This window comes from Chiroxiphia lanceolata, chromosome 17 (assembly GCF_009829145.1).
Source record: "Chiroxiphia lanceolata isolate bChiLan1 chromosome 17, bChiLan1.pri, whole genome shotgun sequence".
In the NCBI taxonomy this organism is placed as follows: Eukaryota; Metazoa; Chordata; class Aves; order Passeriformes; family Pipridae; genus Chiroxiphia; species Chiroxiphia lanceolata.
The window spans coordinates 10,006,287-10,031,752 of record NC_045653.1 but is presented as its reverse complement, the minus strand read 5'-3'; the positions used below and the strand labels follow the sequence as shown (position 1 = coordinate 10,031,752).

At 45.4% G+C, this 25,466-nt stretch overlaps 1 protein-coding gene across 1 annotated transcript in view; it reads right to left on the bottom strand.

Annotated features, from left to right (window-relative positions):
- COL9A3 (collagen type IX alpha 3 chain) overlaps positions 1–25,466 on the bottom strand; it is a 34,060-nt gene that overhangs the window by 5,006 nt on the left and 3,588 nt on the right. The window contains exons 3-24 of the mRNA XM_032705111.1: positions 23,163–23,198; positions 22,449–22,520; positions 22,143–22,196; positions 17,602–17,637; positions 16,985–17,008; positions 16,441–16,494; positions 15,756–15,809; positions 14,986–15,027; positions 13,404–13,460; positions 12,032–12,085; positions 11,554–11,607; positions 10,993–11,046; positions 10,202–10,255; positions 8,768–8,821; positions 8,275–8,328; positions 7,936–7,989; positions 7,303–7,356; positions 6,541–6,585; positions 5,629–5,682; positions 5,172–5,225; positions 3,014–3,067; positions 2,049–2,120 (exon numbers count right to left, since the gene is read on the bottom strand). Coding sequence (XP_032561002.1) covers positions 2,049–2,120; positions 3,014–3,067; positions 5,172–5,225; positions 5,629–5,682; positions 6,541–6,585; positions 7,303–7,356; positions 7,936–7,989; positions 8,275–8,328; positions 8,768–8,821; positions 10,202–10,255; positions 10,993–11,046; positions 11,554–11,607; positions 12,032–12,085; positions 13,404–13,460; positions 14,986–15,027; positions 15,756–15,809; positions 16,441–16,494; positions 16,985–17,008; positions 17,602–17,637; positions 22,143–22,196; positions 22,449–22,520; positions 23,163–23,198 — 1,140 coding nt within the window. The remainder of the gene's footprint in view (positions 1–2,048; positions 2,121–3,013; positions 3,068–5,171; positions 5,226–5,628; positions 5,683–6,540; positions 6,586–7,302; positions 7,357–7,935; positions 7,990–8,274; positions 8,329–8,767; positions 8,822–10,201; positions 10,256–10,992; positions 11,047–11,553; positions 11,608–12,031; positions 12,086–13,403; positions 13,461–14,985; positions 15,028–15,755; positions 15,810–16,440; positions 16,495–16,984; positions 17,009–17,601; positions 17,638–22,142; positions 22,197–22,448; positions 22,521–23,162; positions 23,199–25,466) is intronic.

Below are 25,466 nucleotides of genomic sequence, written 5' to 3'. Positions count from 1 at the left end.
CAACCAATGTTTTTGGCCAAGTATCACCAGATTATCTATATTATCACTAGACAGTGATGCCAGTACAGAGCTGAGAGGGGCACTGCCCCAGGTGCCTGCTGGCATGCAGAATCCTCTGGAAATCGATCCTAAGAAAAACCCTTAGGAAAAATATTCGTCTATTGCTACCTCAGTCAGCAACAACAATCAAATCCTTCCCCTCTCCATATCCCACTCCAACAAGATGGTTTATATATATTTAATCTCAATGCTGTCTTAGATCTTACAGTCAAATGCACCAAATCTCTCATATTTCTTATACCAGCAAACACACTGACATGCAGGTTTGTATTCCTGGCCACAGTCAGTCCAAGGACTGTGAAAAAGCCTGTCAGGACCTGTTAGCTTAGGCTTGAAGGGATTTTTTTTATAGAAAAGCCACAGTTGATTTCAGGAGAGAGGGATGGTGTAATTGTATCGATCCCGTGTCTGCAGTTCTCTTTATACATGTCAAGTAAAGCAAACCCTGGGCAGATTTGCTGGGCTCTTTGTGTGTGTGTCCCAGCAGTGCCATCACCCCCAGCAGCAAAGCCCATTTTTTAAGGCTATAAAAGCACATTCTGAGGTTTTAGGGTCTTCTCAGCCCACATCTCGTGGTGATTGCTGGCACAGCCCTCGCTGCTGTCACTGACACCAGTGGGACTGGGTGGGCAGATGGAGGTTACTCTGAGCACCAGCCACATGTATGAAGGTGGAAAGTCTCCAGCATTATCCAAACCTTCTACACCCACTTTCCTGAAAGCTGCTGATGTGCTGGGGTGGCAAGAAACAATCACAGGTTGGAAAAGATCTTGAAGATCATCACACTCAACCATCAACCCAGTACCACCACCACGTTCACCACTAAACCATGTCCTCAAGTGCCACATCCACATGTTTGAACACTTCCAGGGATGGTGATTCCATCACTTCCCTCAGCAGCTTGTTCCAATGCTTTACAACCCTTTCTGTGAAAAATATTTTCCTGATATCCAATCTAAACCTCCCCTGGCACAACTCGAGGCCATTTCCTCTCGTTCTGAACAATCAACAGTTACATCCTAGAGTAACTGCGCTTGACTTTGGAGCCAGAAAAAAAATCTAGATCATTTTTTATTGCTTTAAGCAAAACATTTTCCCTCTCTCTGCTCAGAGCAGCTCCCTGGATGCTCCGTGCAGGGGCCTCTTCCCCTCTGAACATACATATTCTCACCGCAGCGAAGCCCTGAATGCAGCCAGAGCCCCTCAGCTCCACAATAACCCTCCTGTTTCACACTTCCAGCTCACAGTCATTCCAAGAGGCTTTTTTAAACCTGCCTGGAGCCAGCACAGAAGGGCTATTGTGGAACCCCCGTGGTCCTGCTGTGATTGCTTACACAGAAACTTCACCTTAAGGCTGGAGAGGAGGGAGCTGGTGAACACATGGCTCCTGTTCTCCTGCAAGCCCCCAACAAATGCTGTTCACTTTGCCCTGATGGTTTCTTTTAGATGAGAATGAATTAATTTAAATAAAAAGTCTCATTTATTCTGAGGTGGACGGCCAGGTGTGTTGCTGATCAGAAAGATCAGTCATTGAGCAAACTGTAATTAAAAAAAACCAAAAACCAAAAAACAAAAAACCACCAGAAAGTCTAATCAAGCATCTGAGTAACAAAAACGCAGAAATCAGCTCTCTTGTGCTCATGGGGAGTGAGGCTTTGGTGGAAGCAGCATATAGAGCAGGGAAAAATCCCAAACAACATCTATTCTGGCTAGGATGGGACCTGAAAGCGCTGTCTAAAAACAGTGGGAGTTCCTAAAGTGAAACAGAAACAAGGACAGGAACAGAAGAGACAGGATGCACAAACCCTGTTACCTGTCATAGGGTCCATCCTGGGCACACAGCAGCCTCAGAGAAGGGACTGAGACACCAAATGTGCAAACCTGTTTGTGTTTGCTGGGGTGACATCAGCTACACCAAGTTTTGGGCCCCCCTTACGCTCTAGTTTCATATCCCAAACAGGAATTAGTTACAGATATCTTCTCCTTACCCTGTCACCTGCCTCTCCACGGATTCCAGTTGGACCAGGAAGGCCAGGTTCACCACTGGCACCTTTGGGACCCTGTTAGGAAAACAACAAAAACCAAGCTGCAGCTTCCAGTGCCAGGAAACCCTGCATGCTTCAACACCCCAACAGTTCACCAGTCTCCATAACATGTTCAAAAAGGTTATTTGCCTTGGATGTTCTCTCTTCCTTTTCCCCCAGGACCTTGGGACCACTTGTGTTGGTTGGTACAGCTCACTCCAGCCTCTGTCCTGGTCCACAGGCAAGGTCAGGCACCTGCCAAGGTGCTCCAGCCTTTGGCCTGGGCCTGTCACTGGTAAATCACACCTGTGATGCCACCAAGTGATGCTCCCTGAAGGCAGCACCACGTGCCAGTGTCAGTGGGGAATGGAGCATGGAGGTCCCACTCTTGGAGACAGGACGGAGAAAAATGGGAGTCCTCAGTGAGTGCAGCAGAGAGGAGGAGGAGTTCACTGAAGAAATACGGGCTGAGAGTGGCCCAGATCAAGGAGAAACTGAGGTATCTTTACAGAGGTCAAACTTGAAAAATCATAAAACAGTTTGGGTTGGAAATCTCAGCTTGTTCCAAACCCCTGCCATGGACAGGGACACCTTCCACCAGACCATGTTGCTCCAAGCCCTGTCCAACCTGGCCTGGAACACTTCTCGGGATGGGGCAGCCACAGTTTCTCTGGGCAACCTGTGCTCAAGAATGGGCTCAAAACTCCAACTCCTCCTTTACAAACAAGCGCTAAACATAAATTGTTCTGGCAGGCAGCTTATCTGGGCTTGTGTTCTTTCCTAAAGTTATCAGACTAGTTGTGGCAAATGGAAAGACGTTTCTTCCTACCCTTCATTGCCATCACACAATTTTCTGGCCAGAGGTTTGCAGAAAACAGTGACCTGCCCAAACACGACGCCCATTAAATTACCTCTGTCAGCACACTGACCTGGAAACCTCGGACACCACGGGCTCCTATGGGGCCTTGGAGACCGAGTGGTCCCTGAAAAGAGAAAGATCAGCTTTGGTGAGGAGCAAATTCAGGGCCAGATAAGTCACTTGTGCAGTTACACTGGCAGAGAGACAGTGTGCAGCTCTGTGCTGCAGCACTTCGCCCCGTGGCATTGCTGATACCACTGTAAAGTGATGTCTGGTGTTCACTGAGCTTTCTCAGCATTATTATTATTATTAACAGAAATGCTTATTTGTATAATTAATGCTAAATAACATACCACACTGATGAGTAGTGAAGATCAATGACAGCAAAATGTGGCAGCATAGACAATATCCATTAAAGGGGATCCACTATTCCAATACTATGTTTTGAATTGATTGCAAGGAACTACTGCAAAACATGTGCTGCAGGCCCTTGGAGATGAAAAATGGCAATTGCATCCATTTGCTTGGACATACTTGGTCCCAACAACACAGAAAAAAGCAGCAGCTGATGCTGTTAGTGCAGGGGCTTTTAGGAGCTCACCAGACAGAACATGACTATTACCATTAGGAGTCTCTAGTGCTTTCTTCTGAGAAAAATCACATATCCAATAAAGATCTGGGATGAAAGAAAACCCTTTAAGTAATTTAGGCACCTAAATCCCATTTTGTAAACTGTCTTCTTGAAACAGATGCCTTCAGCAAGCTTCTGTCACGAGGAGGGACTGCAGCTTTGCCTCCTTTCACAGCCATCCCTGAGGGGTGAAGTGTTCAGGGACACAAATAAGCTCCAAACAGGCCACTGAAATAAAGCAGCACCGTCCTCCAAAGGCTATAGAACTGCTTGGGTATTTTTGTGGTTACTGTTTTCACTTCTGTTTTTTGCTTGTAATTTATTCAGGAACTTTAATTTCATTTAAGGAACTTTATTTATAAATACAGAGCTCTAGGAAAGTTAAGTTAAATTGCATCAAAAATGATTCTGCTGTGCTGGTGCCTTTAAATGTGGTGGGACCTGACAGGCTCTGAGTGGGGAGAAACCCTTGGTACACCGGGCTGAAAACTCCCAAATTGTTTTGAGCCAAACAGCCTTAACACTAGAAAAATCCTGCAACTCTCTTAGAATAGCACTGTCTTAACTAATAAATCATTATTCTAATAACACAAATCAGAAATTAGGAGCTCAGGTTACACATAACCATGGGTTCAGCTGCTACTGAACCCCTGTCAGAACTCTGCACCAATGCAATTAGCTCAACTACTGTTGCTTTTTGGCTATAATAATGTGGTGCCTTTTGTGGGGCCAGGTATTTTGATGAAAAACTGCAGTCATAAAAGCAAACATTATTACTAGAGTTTATTTCTAAGGCTGATTTCCCTCTCCTTGAAAGTTTCAGGAGCAGCTGCTCACAAACAATAAATCACACAGTTCAATTCCTTCCAAGTGGTACATACCAGAAATCATATTAGACTTGCTGTAGGCTCCTGGATTTCAAAATGAGTTTAAGATGAGAAAAAAAAAAAAAAAAAGAAAAAAAGCCCAACAAAACCACTGGAATGTCAGGTACAACCCCAGCACCAGCACTAGCTGGGGAGGACAAGATAAAAAAGGTACCCAGGTGTTTTTAGTATTGTGATCAAAATCAGGGCTTTGCCATCCTGATATTATTGATTATCATCTCTGCTCTGGAGCAGGGACATGGCAGGGGGACATGCAGATATTTTCAGTTTTGTTGTGTGTATGGCTTCAGGTTTTGCAGTGAATCCCTCTTCCCTGCTCCAAGGACAGTGATAAAGAAATGGGGAGGGTTCACTGTACACTGCAACAGCTTCACAGCAGCTTTGCTTCATTAGTGGCTCACTTCAGCACAAGCAGAGCCTTACTATTCCTGTTCAATGAGGGGCTTGCTGGCTGTCCAGTCTCTCCTGTCAGACTGTAGCAGCTCCTCAAACCTCTTGGACAAGTGCAGCTTCCTTTGCCAAGGGAAATGGGAGGGATCACTTGGCATTTGCACGGAGCTGTCAGTGAGAACAGGATCTGACTCACTTATGGGGGACATATTCCTCTGCTGCCAAAACTCTCCAGAGAGAACGTGGCCTTTTGCTGTAGTCAGAGAGTAACCCCATACACAAACTCTATTTTGGTGATTTACAGGCAGTGCTGTACTTACAGTTGCTCCTCTGGGTCCTGGCAGCCCTCTCTCACCAGGAACACCAACATCGCCCTGGCAGGAACACCACAGTCAGCTGTGACATTGAGGAGCCATGAATCCACCCTTCCCTCCCCACTGCAAAGCCAGAAGGCATTCCTGGATGCCAGGCTGTTTCAGTCCCAAACTCCCTGCCCTGTTGGCCCATCTTCTCCTCCACACCTGCTGGGCTTTGCCCTCTGCTGCAGCACAGTATCTGTGCACGGAGGTGTCTGCCTGTCCAGCTCCCTGGGGAGCTCCACACCCCTGTGGACTGCCTGCAGTGCTCAATCCCATGGGATTGCATGTGTTGCAGGCAGCACAGTACCTCTTGCATCATTATTTGTGCAGGGAAGCAGCACATGAGCTCCAGCTTCACAGTTTGGTTTAAAACTCACTCAGCAGAGCTCATGCCACATACAAACCATGGGATACTTACAGGGATGCCTGGCTCTCCTGAGGGACCTGCCTCTCCCATCTCTCCAGGACTGCCCTGCAGAGGAGAAAGCAAACACTCAGTTAGGGCATCACTTCAGAGAGTCATTTCTGTCCTACCTGAAGCAAAAAAGGAGGAGGGAGTTAAAACCTGGGTCAGGAAATAAACACAGCTTTTAACTTTTACAGTTTTAAGACAAAACTCCCAACCCCATACATGTAAAGAACAGCTGAGCTGCACATTCTGTCCTGGGACCAGTGACCAGGGAGGGCTCTGCCAGGCCCCAGGGCAGCGTCACCACGTCCCTCATGGGACTGAAGGGGACCAGTGAGACAGGGATGCTCTTCTGGAGGTGTGTTCAGGACATCCCATCACATTCACCCCTGCATCACCCTCATGTCAGGAGAAATGCCTTCCTGTATGCTCTCCTGCATGAGGATTAGCAGGAATAATGATGCAGGTGCAGAGGGGGAAATTCAGAAAGAAGGGGAGGGACAGAAAAAAAAGATGCTTTTCAGAATAGCTTTGTCTGACTGAGGTTTTCTTTTGTCTCACAGGTAGGTGCCAATCTAAAGTTCCGTGGAAGGTTTTATCCTGAGGTGGGGGGAAAGTCTCCAGAAGGCAAGATGAGAGAATCCTGTTCCTGCTTGCAAGTGCTCAGGCTTTTGATTCCCAGAGATGCTCCTGGGACTTTGACCAAAGGGTGAGGTTTACTGAACCACTGATGACCCTCCTGTGCACCTGCTATGTCTTCACTGAATGAGAGGCAAGAGCCTCGCTTGCCAGGGGGGCTCAGCCCCAGCAGAAATGCTGACACCACCACTTTGGGGTATGTCCTCCCAGTACCCTAAAGTTAAAAGGCCTTGTTGTGACCAGCTTCCCCACCAAAACCCATCATTAGAGACATCCACTTACTGGTTCACCCTTTGAGCCTTTAATACCTGCTCTTCCAGGCAGTCCCTGGAAAAAAAAATTATATTAAAGCAATGTCAGAAGAAGTGAAGTAATTAAATTTGTTATTCTGGTCTGATTTGACACACAAGGAGCAACCTTTGCTTGAAGCAATGGAGGATTTAGATTTCTGCAGCTTTCACTGTGCAAATTACAACTTCAATCTCTCTCCTGCTCACTGCCCTTGCAGCTCTGCAAACACTAATCCTTGGCATTAGAGCAAAGAGGAAGAATATGCAAATAGACCAACAGCAGCAACATTTTGCAAAGCAGAAACATCTCTCCAGGGCTGTTCAAAATATTGTGTAATACAGGAAGAAAGGAATACTTTACCTCTTTTAAATAGTTGGAACATTTTTTCAACAAACAGTAGTAAACCAAGGACAGAGCTCAGGATATTATACCCCAGATCTTACCTCCCAGCATAGGGAATGCACATCACTGGCATGTGAAAGAGAAAATCTCTCTCAAATTTAGATTTTAAATAGAATCAGAGAGGCCAACAGCCATGGAGTTAGAAAATGGGGCTACTCCAGGTGTTCTCCATTCTGTCCTATACACTGCTTCCCTGACTGCATGGTGGGAAAAGGGCATTTCCTCTTGGCTTAACTGCAGCCCCTTGTGAAACAACACACAAAATGACCCTCCCCTCTCCCCAGGAGGGATCTCTGCAGGCAGACTGAGCTGCTGGAACCCCAGAGGTGGCAGGTCCTGCTCCATACTCACAGGAAGTCCGTTTGGCCCCTTCTCTCCAGGAGCACCCATTGGAGCTGCATCACCCTGTGGATGGTGAGAGGTTAGGAGGGATCCTCCAGCACTGGGAAATAGTCTGACGCAGGGAGGGGACACATTCCCAAACAGGCATTTGTACTCTTCTCCCTCCCCAGGACCAAGAGCTGTTGTGCCTACAGGAGGTGAGCACCCACTGGACATGAGCTCCCAGGTGTTTCCCTACCCCCTGCAGCTCCCAGCCTTCCCTGGCAACACACACTCCATGTTCCTGAGGGATCACCGTTCAAAAACCAGGCAATGAGTACCTGACAGGCAATTGAAATAAACAGATGACTCTGTCAACAGCTCTGAAAAGGCATCTCTGAAGGCCTTGAGTCAGCCAGGAGGAACCACTAAATACAGGGACACAGCTGAGCTTACATCATGTGTGCATCTTCTTCACTTGGGGAATTTCCTTGGGATCAATTAATAGAAGCAACTTCACTCTCCTTCACTATTGACGTTTTTAGGAAACTTTTTAGAAGCAAAAGCTTTCCAGCCACGCTCTTCTTGATCAGTGGCTTTGCAGCACTCAGGGGACAGTCACAGGAATCTTTCCTGCAGTGTTTTAAGTAGGACTTTACAAACCTTCTCACCATCGAGTCCAGGAGCTCCATCCCGCCCATCCTTGCCAGGAATGCCCTGCAACCATGCACAGCACATGTTAAGGTCAGGAGGAGACTCTGTGGTTTGCAAAACTCAATCACATCAAAGAACCTCTGGGCACTGGGTTGTACTGGGAGGATTTCCATTAACAGCAGTACAACTGGAGTTTAGTCCAACTGGGATTGTGCTAGAGGTTACAGAGACCCAGAGCACAAGTTTGGCAGCAAAGATGGTAAAAAACAGTTTTTTTCCAATTATGTTTTATCTCCTGATCCACAAGCAAGATACCAGTGAGACCTGTATCCTGTTTAATTGACTTACAGGTTCTCCTATGAGTCCACGAGCTCCTGGGTTTCCTTTTGGTCCAGCTTTACCCTAGAAATGAACAATAAATCCTGAATTAGTCAGGACACAACTCTTAAGAACCATCTGTCAACAAAAATAATACTCAAACTCTCCAGGGACATTTCATTCAGTTTGGGCTGGCTCCTCTCCTGTTCACAGAGGTTTGGAGGTTCTTTTGGGACACACCAGGAAACTGGTCCAATGCTGGCTGCAACATTTGGGAAAATTCTTGATTGTTTCAAGGAATGGGAATGTAAGATCTGATCCCTGTGCTCCAGGCTGTAGCAGCATTTTGACACCTTATTAAACAGGCATCTTTAATAAGAGTTAAACACCTCATTTTTGAGAGGATACTTTCACCTCCCTTTCAAGCAAACCAAGGGGGCACAAGCCACAATAAACCTGTGAAAACGATTCCTTGGAATGTCACATCCCATATTAGAGCAGAGGGGTTTTTGACTGCACTTACAGTATCTCCTTTGGGCCCCCGGAATCCCTGAGGTCCTTTGCTTCCTTGTTCTCCCTGTGACACAGGAGGAAAAGCCATTCAGCACCTTCATCACACGGTGACAAGATTGAGGTTTTGAGGGTGGAACGAGGAGGGTTCTGTGCTGTTTGTTGGTGTTAACAGAGGTGTGAGCACACACATTCCCCCAGGAGCTCAGCTGTACTTTCTCAGTTACACTCTGTGATTCCTGACACACTTTTTGCAGCAGGGACTTTGCCAACAATCCCTCAGGGCAGGGACCTTCTCCCCCTTCATTTAATGAAGCAATTTCATTAAGCAGAAATAGAGTGGGCGAAAAACTTTAATATTCACTGTCTAGATACTGTTTGGCATAATGAAAAGTTTGGTGAGAAAATGCCTGATTTTATTTTAGTTTGGATGAATTTAATCTATAATTGCAAGGACTAGGGAGGGGTCCCCAGAGGGTAGGATTGCCTCAGGGTCAGTGTGGTCTGTTGGCTGCTGTGGGCAGGTGGAGGTACCTGCTGTAAAGCAGATGCCATGTTATCATAGAATCCTACAGTGGTTTGGGTTGGAAGGGACCTTAAAGACCATCTAGTTCCACCCTCCCTGCCATGGGCAGGGACACCTTCCACTAGCCCAGGTTGCTCCAAGATCCATCCAACCTGGCTTTGAACACTCCCAGGGATGGGGCAGCCACAGCTTCTCTGGGCAACCTGTGCCAGGGCCTCCCCACCCTCACAGGGGAGAATTTCTTCCTAATATCTAAGCTAAATGTACCCTCATTCAGCTTAAAGCCATTATTATCCACAATACGATAGACAGGGTGGAAATAATATCCACAATAAGACAGACAGGCCAGTGGAAAATGCTCTTAGAGAGGCTACAATGCTGCAGGTGCAGCTCAGGTCCTGTTTGGCTACAGTAAGGAGGGTACAGGAGTCTGCCCAATGTGCAGGTTTGGTGTTCTCCTACACCTCACCCCAGAGCTTGGCAAAAGGATGAGGATTCCATCTTCAATTCACAACTACTCCTGCTTGTAGCAAAAATCCTTGTGAGCTGTGAGCACTTGGGAACAGACCAGGCTCAAAGAATGTAAGCTCAGGATAATGCTGATTCTTCCTCCAAAAGTAACACATATTCCCCTCTCCAGCTGCTGATGCTCAGGGAAGGGCAGTGAAGCACAGGGAGCAATGGAAACGAGGGGAACTTGCTCTGGCGTGGGGCACAGCTGGAGGAAAGGCATCACGAGGTCTGGACCAGGTGAAACAACATTGCTCTCACTGGAGGGAAAAGGGCAAAGGGAATAATCTGATGGAGGTGGTCAGCACACCCTCCTGTTCACTGGCAGCAGGGCTTAGAGCAGGAGGAATAAACTTCAGGCTGTGGTTGTGGAAGTCAGAGCCGTAGAGAGCCTGGGAAGTGGATACATACAGCTTTCCCTGGAGGTCCTGGGATTCCAGGTGGGCCTCTGAAACCAATGTCACCCTGCAAAGAAGAGACATCACTGTAATGCTGTGGTTGGCAGAGGATGAAGTAACAGTATCCCCACCTTGTACCTCAGCCTGACAAAACACAAAGACACCCCGTATTTCCTCCTCGTTTGCAGAACAGACTTGCAAAAGATCCCTCTCTGAACAACAGGTTTTAACTCTGGATCTCCCCACCTTTATCTCTCTGATACACTGATACCATTCATGGCCCTGCTCTCTTGGTAACACACTTATTCTTAAATAAATGCATGACTTCATCAAATTCAAAACCATTCAGGCTGCTGGTCAAGGGACCATGACAAGAGTCCAAAGCCATGAAGATGTGGAGATTAACCCTGTTCTCACTGAGGAGACTTCTCATGTCCTGAAAGTCTTTGTCCATCAGTGTTTCTTTGGCTTTTTCTTGTAAAGAGACAGAACAGAAAGTGAAATGAAACCTTCTTCTTTTTTTTTTTTCCTTATTCTGCAAGATTCTTTAGCACTGTCAGCCTTGCAGGGACAGCACTTTGTCATTCTGGTTGGAATATTTCAATGTGGCTGCTCTGACCCCGCCAGTACCCTGGAAATGTGGATTCTCCTGACTTTGGAAGGTTGTTCTGGTGGGGGGGTGCACAGCCCACACTTTATACCTGCACAAGTTTCCCAGTGGAATTCAGTAAGGATAAGTGCAAATGGCACCTCTTACAAGACAAACTGGTGCTGGAGGGGAAAAAAACAGAAGGTTTTTCTTACTCTGTCACCAGCTGGACCCATTGGACCAGGGAGGCCTCTTAGTCCCCTCGGGCCCTAATTAAGAAAGCAAATCAGTTAAAACTCAACCACTGTTCAACACAAAAAGGCAGAACAGCATGAGGTGGAAACTCATCAACACAGGAAACATTCAGAAATAGTGAGGAACAGCAGAAAGCTCAACTTTCTGATGCACAAACAGGACACCCTTTTGGTGACAACCCCTGAGCAGTGACACTGTGCTGACAGCCCACGTGGGACATTCAGCATCCCTGTGCTCTCTAGCCCACCTCCCAGGCTCTCAAGCCAGCCCAGAGCTCAGGTCCACCAAAAAGGTGTCCAGGGCTCTGCCAGGAACCCAGTTCTCATCCAAGGTGAGGTACCAAAAGCAGGACCTAAATTAAAGCTCAGTGAAACAGCACAATTTGTTTTTTCACCAGCATCAGTTTTCACATCTGTAACTCTGCAGAGGCAAGAGCTGTTTGTGTAACCAAGGTGATTGATGGCTCCATCGAGTTCCACAGTGAAAAGGTCATGGGAATTGGGCAGAAGAGGAGGTGTTACCTGCAGGCCAACACTGCCAGGAATGCCTGGAGGACCGGGAGGGCCAGGGTTACCCTGGGAGAGAAAAATCAATTAGAAAAGAGGAGAGAGAGGCTCAACACACAACCAGGGACCTCCCTCCCAGATTTCTCTTCAGAATTATAGGCAATTTCTTCTACATGCAAGAACATTTGGATCAGTCAGGAATTTATCCAAGTGATTAATGCAGGGCTTTTCCTGAGCTGACACCCCTGCATGGGAAATGACAGGTGTTAACTCAAACTGATCCTAATATGATGATCATTAGGAAGATGAATTTTCCTGGAGAGGTAGCACATGGTCCTACAGGCACAGCAATGGAAGTCAACACACTTCAGACATAGTAACTTCTCCTTGTTCAGCCAGTTGCCTTATTTCTCCCTGTCTTCTTGAAAAATCACTTATTATGGAGCTTTTAAAGAGAAAAATCCTCCCCCATCCCTTTTAAATCGAAGCTTACCTTCTCTCCTTGTTTTCCTATTTCACCAGGTTCCCCTTTGTGACCAGTGTGTCCCTAGAAATAAGAGTTATGATTATTCACATCCCAAGAGAGTCTTGCTTCAAAATTTAAATTTTGTGAGATGGCTGTAAGACCTAAATCCCCATAACATGAAGAAGTTATGGGGAAAATAAACTATAGGTGTGCACAGAGATCACTTCTGGGGGTGGCTATCCATGTACCATTCCTATGTTAGGTACCAGTTTTGAGGTAGTTTCAGGAAATGCCCAGATTTGGTTTTCCAAAGTGACTTGCAGGCAAAAGGTCTCCAGATGCAATTCTCAAATACAGATCAGCAAGCAGAACTCAGTTCCCATCACCTCTGAAAATGGGGCTGAGTCACTTCTGAAAACCCCATTCTGCATCTTTAACCTCCTTTTTTACGTCATCTTTAATATCTCCATCATCAAGCTTGCAAAGAAATACAAGTCTCACTGAAATCTTTTATATAAAACTCAGATTCAATTTGCATCTTGGCTCCCTTCCTATCATTGTGGGAGAGAAGCAGACTAACTTCAGCCATGGCAGATGTTATTCCTCACCACAAAAAAGGTCCTGTGCATCATTTGCATCATAACTGGAAAGCTTCTCAGGCTTTTCCATTTCATGAGCTATGAATTTTGAGTAGTTATGCCCTAAATATTGTGTACTTGTAATCATATTTATGACTCAGTGCAGAGACCAAACAGACCCAAGAAAGGTCAGTTCAAGAGGAATTGAGAAGATTTCCCAGGAGTTGTCCCGCTCCTTGCCAACTTCTAAATCCTGCTGAAAGAACTGGAGTCATTACTTTGTCTCACTGCAGGAGTGTAACCCACTGCACAGACTCCATGTGAAGAGAGGACAGAGGAGATGTTTGACTGCTGAGGGAGATTTCCTGAGGGTTGAAACCTTGAATTTATGTACTAGAGCCCAACAACATAAACAGAAAGCTGCCTCGTGGTACATTGGCTATAAAAACAACAATTAAATTGTATTTGATTATATAAGTTATGTTTTGCTCCAGTAAGATCTGCTCCCCTGTGAGCACAGTTTCAGAACTGGTGAGATTTTTACAGCTCTCAGGTCTTGGAAAGGCAGCCCTGAACTGCTGCCTCCGCTTGCTTCTGTCCATCAGCTGTGCCCCACAGGGCTTGCAGGGTGTTTTAATCCGTGCTCACCCTATGCCAAGGGTTAATTCATTTGTAGGAATAAATCAGGCAAATGCATGGTTGGTTTGGGAGGCGTGGAGCCTACAGGAGACATGGACTGTGCACCCAACAGTTCAACCCCAGGGGTTCATAGTGGGGTTTATTTTGGGAGACAGATCCTCGTGCAGGTGATGTTTCCTTACCTTGAACCCCGGCATTCCCGGGGGACCTGGGGGACCCGGTGGGCACAGAGCTGGGCACTGCAAGGAACAGAGACAATTTGGTTCAGCAAACACACACAGCACATCCAGGGAGGCTGCTTTCATCACTAGGGAGAGGTGAAAAGGTCATGTGGGTTTGGGCTCTAAATCCACTAAATCTGATGGAATCATAGCATCATGTATTGACCAGCATTTCCCTATGGAAAGGGGTCCTAGAGGTCTCAGGCCCCCAGTAACCCATAAAATAACAATTTATGAATGGACTGCTTCACTTTGAGCATGGGCTGTGAGACATTCTGAAAGTTCACAGGATCCACAATCAAAAATGCTGAAGAATTTGAGTTCCCCAGTGAATCTGGATTGGTGCCTTGTAAATCACTAGGAACATATTTAGTCCTCTGCATCGATTGACCCCTATTGATTTCCAACTCCCTAAGTGAAACAACGACAAGTATTAGAGTTTATTGGAAGAAAAATAACTCCAATACCTATAAGCTGGTATCTGCAGATATTTAGGGGTGGGTGAGCCCCTGGTGGGAACTCTGACTGGGAACAAATCAGAACATACATGGAAATTTAATGGAGAAAAGGGCCATACTCTAAAAACTTCATAAATAGGGAATGAGATTTTCTTCCACAGCCTTTCTTTTATTTGTTTGTTGGGTTTTTTTCCTTTTAATAAAACCTCAGGCAACACCTCAGTAGCAGAAATTTAATTTTCTAGTATATTCCACAGAGTAACTTAAATTAAACTTGCAGAAATAGCATCATTTTCTATTAACTTCCACGTGATGTGCCATAAGGCAGTCTGAAGTGACTCTGAGCTTTTTTTGGGGCACATCAATTAGAAAACCAAAGAAGCTGTCACAACAACAGCTGTGAAATCTGCAAATGTCACTCCCATCGCTCATGGGCTCAACACTCCTTTCATTCCCCTGAAAGAAAGGAATCAAGGCTTTCTCCTAAGGAAAGAAGCCTGACCAAAGCATATGCCCATAGGAACCCGGTGCCACCATCCATGGAAATAAACAGTGCCACACACACAACCCTTTCTGTGGCAAAGCAGGACTAGAAACATGCATGAAAAGCTGTTGTCATTTACCAAATGCTGAAGCTGTTCTGTAAATGAAGGATGTATGCAAAATGTGCATTTTGGAAGGCAAAGATCAAGGAAAAAAATCAGCACTGGAATCAGAATGGTTTGGGTTGAAAGGGACCTTAAATTCATCTCCTTCTACCCCTCCCAGCCATGGGCAGGGACACCTTCCACTATCCCAGGTTGCTCCAAGCCCTGCCCAACCCGGCCTTGAACAATTTCAGGGATGGGGCAGCCACAGTTTCTTTGGGAAACCTATTCCAGTGCATATCTACCCCCCTGAAAAAACATTTAAATCTTGTAAATACACACACCACTCTGGTGCATTCTGTGGTGAGGTAATTTAGACCCACATCTGCAGGTCTAAATGTGTGTTAAATGGTCTGAGACTCATCCAAGTATGACAACCAAAAGTCACATCAAAGATTGAACCAAAGCACATTTTCATGCTACATAAAATAAACCTACCTGAAGGTCCCCACCGCCGTCAGGAAGGGTGCCTGGAAGACCCTGCAATTCAGGAAATGTGGGATTTTAATTACAACAAGACAAACACCAGGTAGAAACACAATTCCTAGGAAAGGCACTTTACAGACCCAGCTCAGCTGGATCAGCATGAGACACATACCCAGACCCACCTACAGCCTGAACCTGGAGCATTATGAGCTGCACCAGTCCCCCAAAACAGACACATCAAGGGTGTAACCATCCTCTGGAGATGCACAGCTGGGCTTGGTTAAAAGCCTTCAGCCTTAGGTGATGAAGGCAGCAATTAAAGAGCAGCAGCTGTACCTGACTTCCTCCTGGCCTGGGGAAAGCTCCTTGGGAAAGACCTCCTGATCCCACAGTTCAACCCCCCAGAGAGGCCACAGCAAACCCAAACCAGAGACTTGCTGGCTGCAAGCCTCACTTGCTGGCCCTACAAGAACAGATCATGATCCAAGCAACCACATAAACCTTCCCTGAGAGAACAGCAAGCCCACCCTGTGCTCGGTGTGGGGCAAAGCTGGGGTGTCACCGGGTTCCTCCACTCACAGAGCACAAATAATAAACAGGAGATCAACACATCCAAGTGCAACCAAGGAAAAGTCACTGCTCTCCTCAAGGCAGGGTGTTTATGGGCTGCTGAATGCTCATGGCGATGGCAGCAAATAAAAAGGGCACGTTATGGAAGCAAGGAGAAAATTCTAGACTCCCCCCATGGCTTTTCTCACATTTATTTGCAAGTCTCAACTTACAGGAGGTCCAGGTGGTCCAGGAGGTCCTGGGAATCCTGGCAGACCAAAAGGTCCCTAAAGAAAGAGAAATATGATAAGAATTCCCCTTCAAGGGAAATGTAAAGGGATGTGAATCGTGGATACCAAATACCAGTGCATATTTTGAATGTGGGACAACATATCTTAAATGGGGCTAAACTGCACCTTTCCTTCTGCAGAGGCTTCTGTGACTGCAGGGAGAGCACCAGATGCACATGGAAGAACAGGGATTAGGACAGAAGGGCATATCCCTGCTTCAACTGGCTCTGCACCTCTCCACTGGAGCTGTGGGCACCCAAAAACATGCTGTGCTTCTGCAGAACGGGGTCACCCAGACCAGTCCTGTTCTGTGCAGTGGCTTCCTTGAGGATGCTGAAAGTACACACCAGCTGGTATCTAATCCCTGTTCTGGTGACACTGGCTGCTCTTCTGTCCTTACTCCCAGTTGATGAAGGAAGATATGGCTGCACATCCTTGTCATTGCAGTGGTTGACTGGGGTGACCCTGCATAAGCTGACACAAGAACAGCAGCCCATGGGCGTTTGTGGGGCTCGTAGTGTCTTCTGCATCTCACTTCAGAGTGGGGTAAGAGACCAGAAGTGAACCTCACTCTTCTGTGGTTGTGACACACTCAGAAAATGAGGAATAAGTGGTAGGAGAAACTCACAGAAGGACCCCGAAATCCATGTCCACCCGGGAGCCCACTGGGTCCTGGAGGTCCCTGTTGGACAGAGAGAAGAGATTTCACACCCATGCTGACCTTGACACCCCAAAGCCCAGGGCCCAGCAAACAGTCTGGCTGCACCCACTTGCCCAGTCCCCTCAAGGAGCTCCCTCCTGCACCCAGACCATCAGCTTACCAGTGAACATCAATGGAACACACTCCTGGCACCACTGGGCACTGCCAGTCTGCATCCCTCAGACACAGAGCAGCCCTGGAATGCCCCAGAAACCCACCAGACAAAAGCTACCCCAGAACTGGACACTTCCAGTGATTACAAGGCTGCTGTGCCTTGTATTTACCAGTTTTCCCAGAGTAAGGGCAAGGATAGAAAACACACAAGGCCAGTGACCTGCAGGACTCCACATTCCTCTGCCTGGCACAGGAGAGGGACCCAAGGCCTGGGGCAGGTTTGTAACACTCAGGGTATCCAATAAAGCCAAAACAATAATTTAAAACTCTTTTTTGAAAAAATATTCCTATTACTTACTGGAGGTCCTGGTAGTCCTTTGCCCTGGAAACAACATTTAAAACAGTAAAAGAACACTTAGAAACTGAACACACAGGAGGAAAGGAAAACCTCTGAAAATGGTGCTTAATTTTTTTCTCTTTTAAGTTTTTCTTAGCACTCCCCTGTCCCTAATTATTATAATTTGCAATCAGAGCAGAGCTCGTGTCTTGATGAATCCTTTTGTTGCCTCTAATAATTTGTATTCCCCTTACACTGCTGTTACCTACAAGATGTCTCTAAGAAAAACAACGTACAGGGACACGATAGAGGGACACAGAGAGTTAGGAGGACAACATTCTAGTTTATCTGCTTCTCCTTTTTTTCCTTTTAATTTTTATTAGACATTAGGTAATGTCTAATAATTTCAATAGCATTTAGTATGTTAGTCTGCATCCCAAGCTGGTTTGCTTTATAGTATCTCAGAGACCAAAAACAGGCCCTGTGTTACCAGAACAGGTCATACATACATATTTAAACATTTGAAATAATATATTCACTCATTCAGGCTTTGATCCCTTTGTCTGGGATGTCTTGGTGATGGTTTTGGCATAATATTACACACTTCTATTACTTGTGCTGTTCAGGGAGGTACTTACAGCTGGTCCAGGTGGCCCAGCAGGTCCTAATGCACCCTGTGGGAATAAAACAGGATACAAATTAGCAGGAATGAAAGAGACACCTCCATATGGGTGGTCAACAACACCTGCTCTCCTTGACACCGATCTTTGACTGGACACTCCAGCAGTGTCTTGCAGAAACAGGACACAACTGGAGATGCTCAGCTGAATTCACAAATATAAGGACAGAAATTTATGGATAATAATGACTGCCATTCCTGATTAATTGCTTGATTAAAGAACATTTTAAGATAGTGGTGACGGATGTTCAGAACTGGCCCCAGCAACTTTCTTCACCATTTGCTCCTAAAAGATTAAAGAGACACTTTTGGAAGTCCCAGTTGGCCTCAGAGTAGTCTCCATGAACATCTAAACATTCATAAACTGAATTATATCTATTTGAAATATTCTCATTCATAACACATTCCTATTGTTGGTCCCATGACTAAATTATCTGAAACTATTCACAAAATTTGGACTCATCCTAGTGAATTTTATCAATTCATACATTTTCCCTTCAAGCAAAGGCAAAGATTTGGCAGCTTCTGCTTCTTCCTGAGCTTCCTTTCTGGCAAATCCCCATCTCCTTTTCTGAATTTGCATTCCTACTCTTAGGCCTGACTAGAGCTTGGTGATCTTATGTCTTAGACTAGAATTAAGTCACTCTTAAGTTGTTAAGTTCCTGCTTGGCTAAAGATAAGACAACAGAGAGACCTCCTTAACCCCTTTGTTGTATTGCAGAGTTGCCAGCTGGCTGCCAGACTGTAAAATTAATTCTAGGTAGTAATTCTGAAACAGAATCACAGAATGGTTTGGGTTGGAAGGGACCTTAAAGATCATTTTGTTCCACTCCCCTTGCCACGGGCAGGGACACCTTCCATGAGACCAGGCTGCCCCAAGCCCTGTCCAACCTGCCCCTGACTCATCTCAGTCACCTCCTCATCCATCCCCAGTGAATGGAAATGTAAAAATGAACAAAAGTAACAAAACAAAACAAAACAAAACAAACCCCAAACAACAACAACAACAAAAAAACAAAAAACAAAAAAACCAAACCAACAAAAAACCCCAAACAAACAAACAAATGAAAAAACAAACTAACAAAAACCAAACAACAAACAAACAAACAAACAACAACAACAACAAAACAAAAATTCCAGTGTGAGGGGCTGACCCGGCCAAGAGACACTGGGTGTGTTTTGCTGACTGATGCTCTCAGGTCTGAGACCCTCCTTGAAAAAGCCATGGCAGGCAGCTGGTGAGAGCAGAGTGATTTGGTCACTCCTTTAAAAAACTTAAAAAAGGGAAAGAAAAAAAAAAGAAAGAAGCACTGGAGGGATGCAGGGACAAAGCAGGGACATCTCCTTGTCCAGGGACAAAGCAATGACAGCACGAGGCTCCCTCAGCCTCTTGCCAGCCCAAACCTTGTTTTCCAAACATCCTCAAAATGCTGCACAGAAACATCTTGAGAAGGATGTCCTGAACCAGAATTAAATGGTGTCTACCCCTAGGATGAGGAGAACAAGGTGGATGGGCAGACCTGGCAAATATCCCAACACACACTGCTGCTTGTTGTGATCCCAGGGATGACATCTGCCCTCTCCCAGTGCTCTGCGTACCAAAGGAGATTAGAAATATTTTGCCTTGTTAAACTCAAGGAGAAAGAGGACCCAAGGCCTCATTAGGAGTGGTCTTGTGAGCAGGGGACTGTAATCCAATAAAAATCATCCCAGGGCAAATGTCAGCTTGTTCATTTCTCTTGCTGCAGGTTACTCTGCTTGTCCTCCAGCCACTTTTATCTTTAGGCTGAAAGTCCCTACAACTACTGATGGTTGTAAGGGACAAGCTGGGATCTCTTCCTGCAAAGAAAACATTGAATTCCTGGCACCTCCTGACTCATACCCTAATTCTGAAACCAGCTGCATCGCCCCTTTCTGCTTTGGCCAATGTGCCAAAAGGTTGGCAGAGCACTCAAAATGCCAAATGTTGGTACTTTACACTCCCTAATTTTGATATCCTGGAGGGTAGAAAGTGCAACATCCAGCAGTGAACACTCCTGGTACAATTAGAGATCATCAAGTCCCTGAGTTGATGCAACTGCATCAAGTTCAGAGGAGAGACTCTAATTTACATCTCAATTTTAATAACATTGTCTGACTCAAATCATTCTCCTGGTAACAATGTTCTTTCTCTTTTGATTAGAAAACAATATCATCATAATTTTCACTTTATAATAATAAACTTCGTGAGTACACAACTATGGAGCATAGAAAAGACTTGATTATTATGACATTCATAAATAAGAATTAACAATTATGTTTTTCTTATTGCTTACAGTGCAAAGCTACAAATTTCAAAATGGCCTTCAAAAACTTTCCAATGAAGGACACCAGTATCTAGCACAGAGGCAAGAACCCAGCTCATTCCCAGCTGAAAATAAAGGATTTTTAAAATTGGAAAAACAAGAAGGCTTGATCTGATCAGTCTGGAAGCAGAACCATGAGAAAAGCTAATGGATGCTGAGAACAACAGGAGATATTTAAGATAAAAACCCTTTTGGTGTGCTGCCTGCACTGCTCTGTGTCCCTGGTCTGATGTGAATCACTGTTGGACTGATGGCATGTGACAGAGAGAGGAAAGGAAACGTTGGGCAATAATGTCTTACTGAAAACTGGCTTCCACGAGCCCACTTCCCTAAACAGCTTCACTCTCAGACACTCCAGTCCAGAAAAATAAGCTTATTTAGAAAAAAATATCACTGTGTTAAGCATGAATTCAAGCCCCCAACAGCAAGTAGACACCTTATTTCAGTGAGTTGTGTGAGACTGAAATATGTTCTAAAAGACAAGGAGAAAAAAGGAAATCAGGATAACAACGCTGTCCATTCAGAGTGCCAAAGCTTTTAGAGGTTTTTCCTTCTTCCAGGTTTTTATTAGACCAATTAAAACAATTTTCCAGATGGACCACTGACCCTGAAAAGCTCCCATGAATGATGGCAGGTCCCAGGTTTGCCCCATGCCGACAGATTGAGTTACAGGACGTGGGAAAGCACATCAAAGCAGAGCATGGAGCGAGGGCAACTCTGTCTGGGTGCTCCCACCAAACAGCTGAGGAGGAAGTTCTGGTGCCCAGAAATTTTCTGCTCAATTACCCTGTGAGCCAGGAGCTGTGTGCTAACGTGGGCATGGGCAAACACGGCCACCCAGCACAGAACAGGGGCACAGAACTGCCCACTGTGTGTGGTCCTGAGCTTCTCTGTTTTAGAAATCAGGAATCAGTTCCCAGAAGGTGCTGGACTCCTGCCACAGCCCGTCTGAGAGTGGCCAGGATTTTGCAGCTCTGGATCTCTGCAGAGAAATATGGGCACAAGGGACAGGAAAGGAGTGGGATTTAGTGTGGTGGTGATGAACAGAGGCTTGGAGCTGTGACCAAGACACTGGGAGATGTGACCAAGATGCTTGGAGCTGTGACCAAGATGTTTGGAGCTGTGACCAAGATATTTGGGTCCTGCCACTCAACATTCCCAGTGGCCACACAAACTTCACCTTGCACATGGGAAAGGAAGAAGAACATTCCAAACATACATGCCTGTATCACTCATCCCTTTGACTGAACGAGACAGCCCATAGGTTTTTGTGCTTTGAGCAACTCCTTGGGGCGACAAGCAGATTATTGAGATATACATGTTAGCAAAATCCACCTTTTTTAACCTCTGTGTGCTGTGATTTGCATCCAGCCCATCGCTGCAGCCCCGAGTTCAAGAGGCCAGTAAGCCAGCTGTGGATACAAGCCTCATCTTCCCAGCTGGGAGACAGGAGAACAGCCGTGCTGGACCACAATCTGTGCTGAGTGGCTCATTAATGTTTAGTCCTTAATGTCACAAGGAGGCCTAAGAACCTTTCTGGCCCCACTGTGGATGATCTGAAGGACATCTGTAGCATCCCTGGCAGTCATTTCTCTATCCCTGTGGTGCCCCTTAGCAGAGCTGTAATGTGCAGGAAGCAGAAAAAACTCTTATTTATTGCTAAGCTGGTTGGGGAACACTATGGCCAAGCAACTAATAATGCAACCATATGGACAGCCCCAGAAATAATAAAAAGGCAAAAGTTTAAATAATTAATCCACAGTAACAGTAATTATAAACATAACAGAGCTGCCTACTCAGACTGCAAATAAAGGCTAAATTAGCTTCACTTTGACAAACTTCATAATTAAGTCTGTTGACTGCTTCAAGAAACTTTTTGGATACTTGAAATATCACTGGATGTTGTTCTGCACTGGTACTCCCAACACTGAGGCAACTCAAGCCTGTTCAAGGCCATGTGAAAGAAAGGTGGGTCTCATGCCCTGCCTAATGAAAAGCCACCTGGGGCTTCATTTCAAGGGTCCAAGTGTTCTGCAAGGGTTTACATCAGAATCAACACTTGAATGTCCCCAGTTTACATAGGAATGAGAAAATTGTCAGTATGATCAGGAAAAATGTTCATTTAAAGGTATTTAGGAGCTAATGTGGTACTCACACGGTCTCCTGGAGGCCCATTTGGGCCAGGTGGGCCATCAGTTCCTGTTAAACCCTGTAAAATAAAAAAAAAAAAAATCAAAACAATGTCAATTATGTGTCTCAAAATTTTTCTCACGCTCCTTAATTCGATCAAGAGATGCCCTCAACTCTTAAAATTGCTCCTGATATGCAACACATATATGTAGATCCAGGACCAATTTTACTTCTCCAGTAGAAACAGAAAAGTTGATGAGACACCTCAGGAAAACACTTGTGCCTATGTGAAATATTTAAAGGACCTAAGAGAAGATGATGAAATACTCACATCCACTCCAGGAAGTCCAGGCAATCCAGCTTCACCAGCTGCTCCAGGCTTCCCTGGCGCACCTTTTGGCCCCTACATCAGATAAACAGGCAATTATTTTCCACATAATAACAACAGAAATGTGGCATGTACTGATACAGGCTACAAGAGGGAAGCTCATTTGTTGATGTGTCAATCTTACACCGTGCAACATGGAAGAATTCCATGAAAGGAGATGAATCTTGCTATGAATCCATATCCAAATCCTAAATTCATGTCAGTGCTTTGGCTCAGTTCCACATACTCATAAGCTGTTCTCAGCAGGGGCTAGAAAGGGATGTAGCAGTTGGCCAAAGCTGTGCCAGCAGGTACAATTTTGAGCACCCCTTGGCAGAGTGAGGAGCTGAGGCAGACTCAGACCAATGCCAAAAATAGCCATGTATACCTGGCTTGGTGCCAGTTTCATTATACTAGTGCTGCACCAGATGCTTTATTTCATTTATTTATTTCATTAATTTGTTTAATTTTCATTTTATTTCATTTATATCCTCAGTTAGCAATGAAGTAGGAGAATGTGTTAGACCCTTGGACAAGTGCTGAGCATCCCCAGTCCTGTGTACTCCTCCTGGTAATTCTGCAGCAGGTGAAGAGGAAAGTGAGGCAGGAAGTGTCAGCTCATGCCCTGTGTCCCTCTCAAAAGGATGAACAAGTCAATATCTACCAGAAAATACTTACTGGTGGGCCTGGCAAACCAGGAGGGCCTGGTTCTCCCTAAATGAAAGAGAAAAGATGTCAGTGTTAGTGCAGAAACTCTCTTTGCTGGCTTTTTCCAACAGTGTTCTTCCCAACTGTCACAGAGCTCAAACCTTCCTTTGTGCCCACTCCAAGATTTACCACTCAGTCTTATGGAGCTGATGCTCTAAAATCCTGCTACCCCCTAGGTAGGATGAGTCTGGATATCCTTTTCCACACCCACAACAGCAAATTTAGTGAAACCCACATCCTCAGCCTTCCAGGGAGAACCAGTGCTCTGCAATGGTGCCAGCATCTCCAATTTTTTCCAGACACAGAAGTTATTTGCACTTGGGGTTGTGTGCAAGCGGGGCAGCGAGGAAGCTGGAGGCTATCAAAGCTTCCAAACACCTTCCTGACAAAACAGAGGGATACAGGGATAAGCACCAGGTATCCCAAGCACAGTATGAAACTGTGGTACTGCCAGGAGCTGGGGACTACCAGAAAGTGAAGAACGAACAAACTGTCTACAATGATTTTCTTCGTATGACTAAACCTGGGCAGGAAAAGCAAATGAACAAAGCCCCCAACTGATTTCCACCTAATCCAATTGTACAGTCTTGATTAAATACAATTTTTGTAAAATATTTCAAAAGCACTCATTTTTTTTCCCTATTCCAATGGAAAACTACTTTTAAGAACAGCATTAAAGGCATTTGGGAGATGGTATTTTAAAAGTCTTTAATCACTTCTAGCTCAATCAGCTGCAACATCGTTCAGACCCCAGATAATGAGATATCTGCATTTTATTGTTAGTCCCCCAAAAGAAGCAAACATTTGTAAACAGCAGAAGCTTCACTGGAGCTGGTTTCCCAACTCATCCCACAGAAAATCACTTTGTGTCCCAGCCTAGATGGTACCCTGCCCTCCTGGTTTTAGGATAAGTGCACTGAGCATTGTGAGAAGCTCAGGGATTGTGGGTGAGCAGAGGGGAAGGGGCATGTTGATATCCTGGAAGAAGAAAATCTATATGGAAAATGGGTGGTTATTAACAGAGCAAGGCTGGAAATAACACCATCCCACCATGGCCCTGGTAATTAGGAGCCAGGAGGCAGGATGCAAAGCTGTGGAATTTATAGCATGTTTCTATATTTACTGTGAAGTCTGTGGGCAAATCTTTCCAGACTGGCTGCCTTGAGTTGCTCAGGCAAGGATTTATGTACTGCAGAGGGGGACTGACCAGAGGGTCCCTGAACAGAAGGATCTTTATGCTCTGTCTTGCTGAAGCAACTCCTTCACTACCCTTTGCCTACAGCTTTTCCATAAATAGTTATCAGTATCATAGGTGGGGAAGGTCCTTTGGTGAGGAGATGAAAGGGGCACTTCTTTTTAAATGAAAGAGCATCTGGAAATGGCAGCAGAGGTGGTTTACTCCCTTCTCCATCACCTGAGGTTGCCAGCCCCTTGCAATTTTTTCTTGCCTGTGTGATGGCAAATCTGCACAGCAAGGTCACAGCATCAGCAAAGGCTGTTGGGGACCATCTTAAACCTTCATCCTGCCATCATGGACCCCTGTGGGGACTCTGCAGGAGCACCAGGACTTCAGAGAGCTGAATCAAAAGCCTACTCAGTGTTTATACCCCTAGTGCCAGATCACTGGGAATTAGAGGCAAGGGTTGTCAGCAAAAGGAAATGCTCTCCTGGTGCTGTGTGAGAGAGAAGGAAGTTTACTGTTTCTCAGCAAGTCTAGTCAAGAGAAAGAAAGCAGGGGAAGAAAAAAAAAAAATCCTTGATTTTTGAAAAGTGACAATTGCTTATTAGCAATTTGGGGAATTACATCCCCAGAAATAATTCACAGGAACTTGCCACTAATTCCTTTGATCACAACATGCTGTTTCTGCTCTTGGGAGAGAGATATTTTTCTTGTTACTGAGTCTGAAATGTGAAGCGTGTTAAAGGCTTCAATTATGAAATATTTCAGGGGGACTTCATGTTGCAGCTCCCACTGAAAGGCAGGAATGAAAGCAGGACCTTTGAGAAATTGTGCTGATGGGGTTCATCCAAGGAAACATCCTGAATAATTCAGCTGCATGTTCTGCATCTCTCACTGCTCAGAGCTGATGGTAAGGGATGGCTGAACACCTCGGCAGCACTCATCCAGCTCAGAGACACCCAGCAACACTTCCTACACTGCATTCATCTAAAGCCATCTGTGAAGGTGGCCTGGCTGGAGTGGCTTACAGAGTTCAGGAAAGCTGCACAGATACAGTCCAGAAAATTTCTGATTGCAATTTTTAAAAAGTCTTA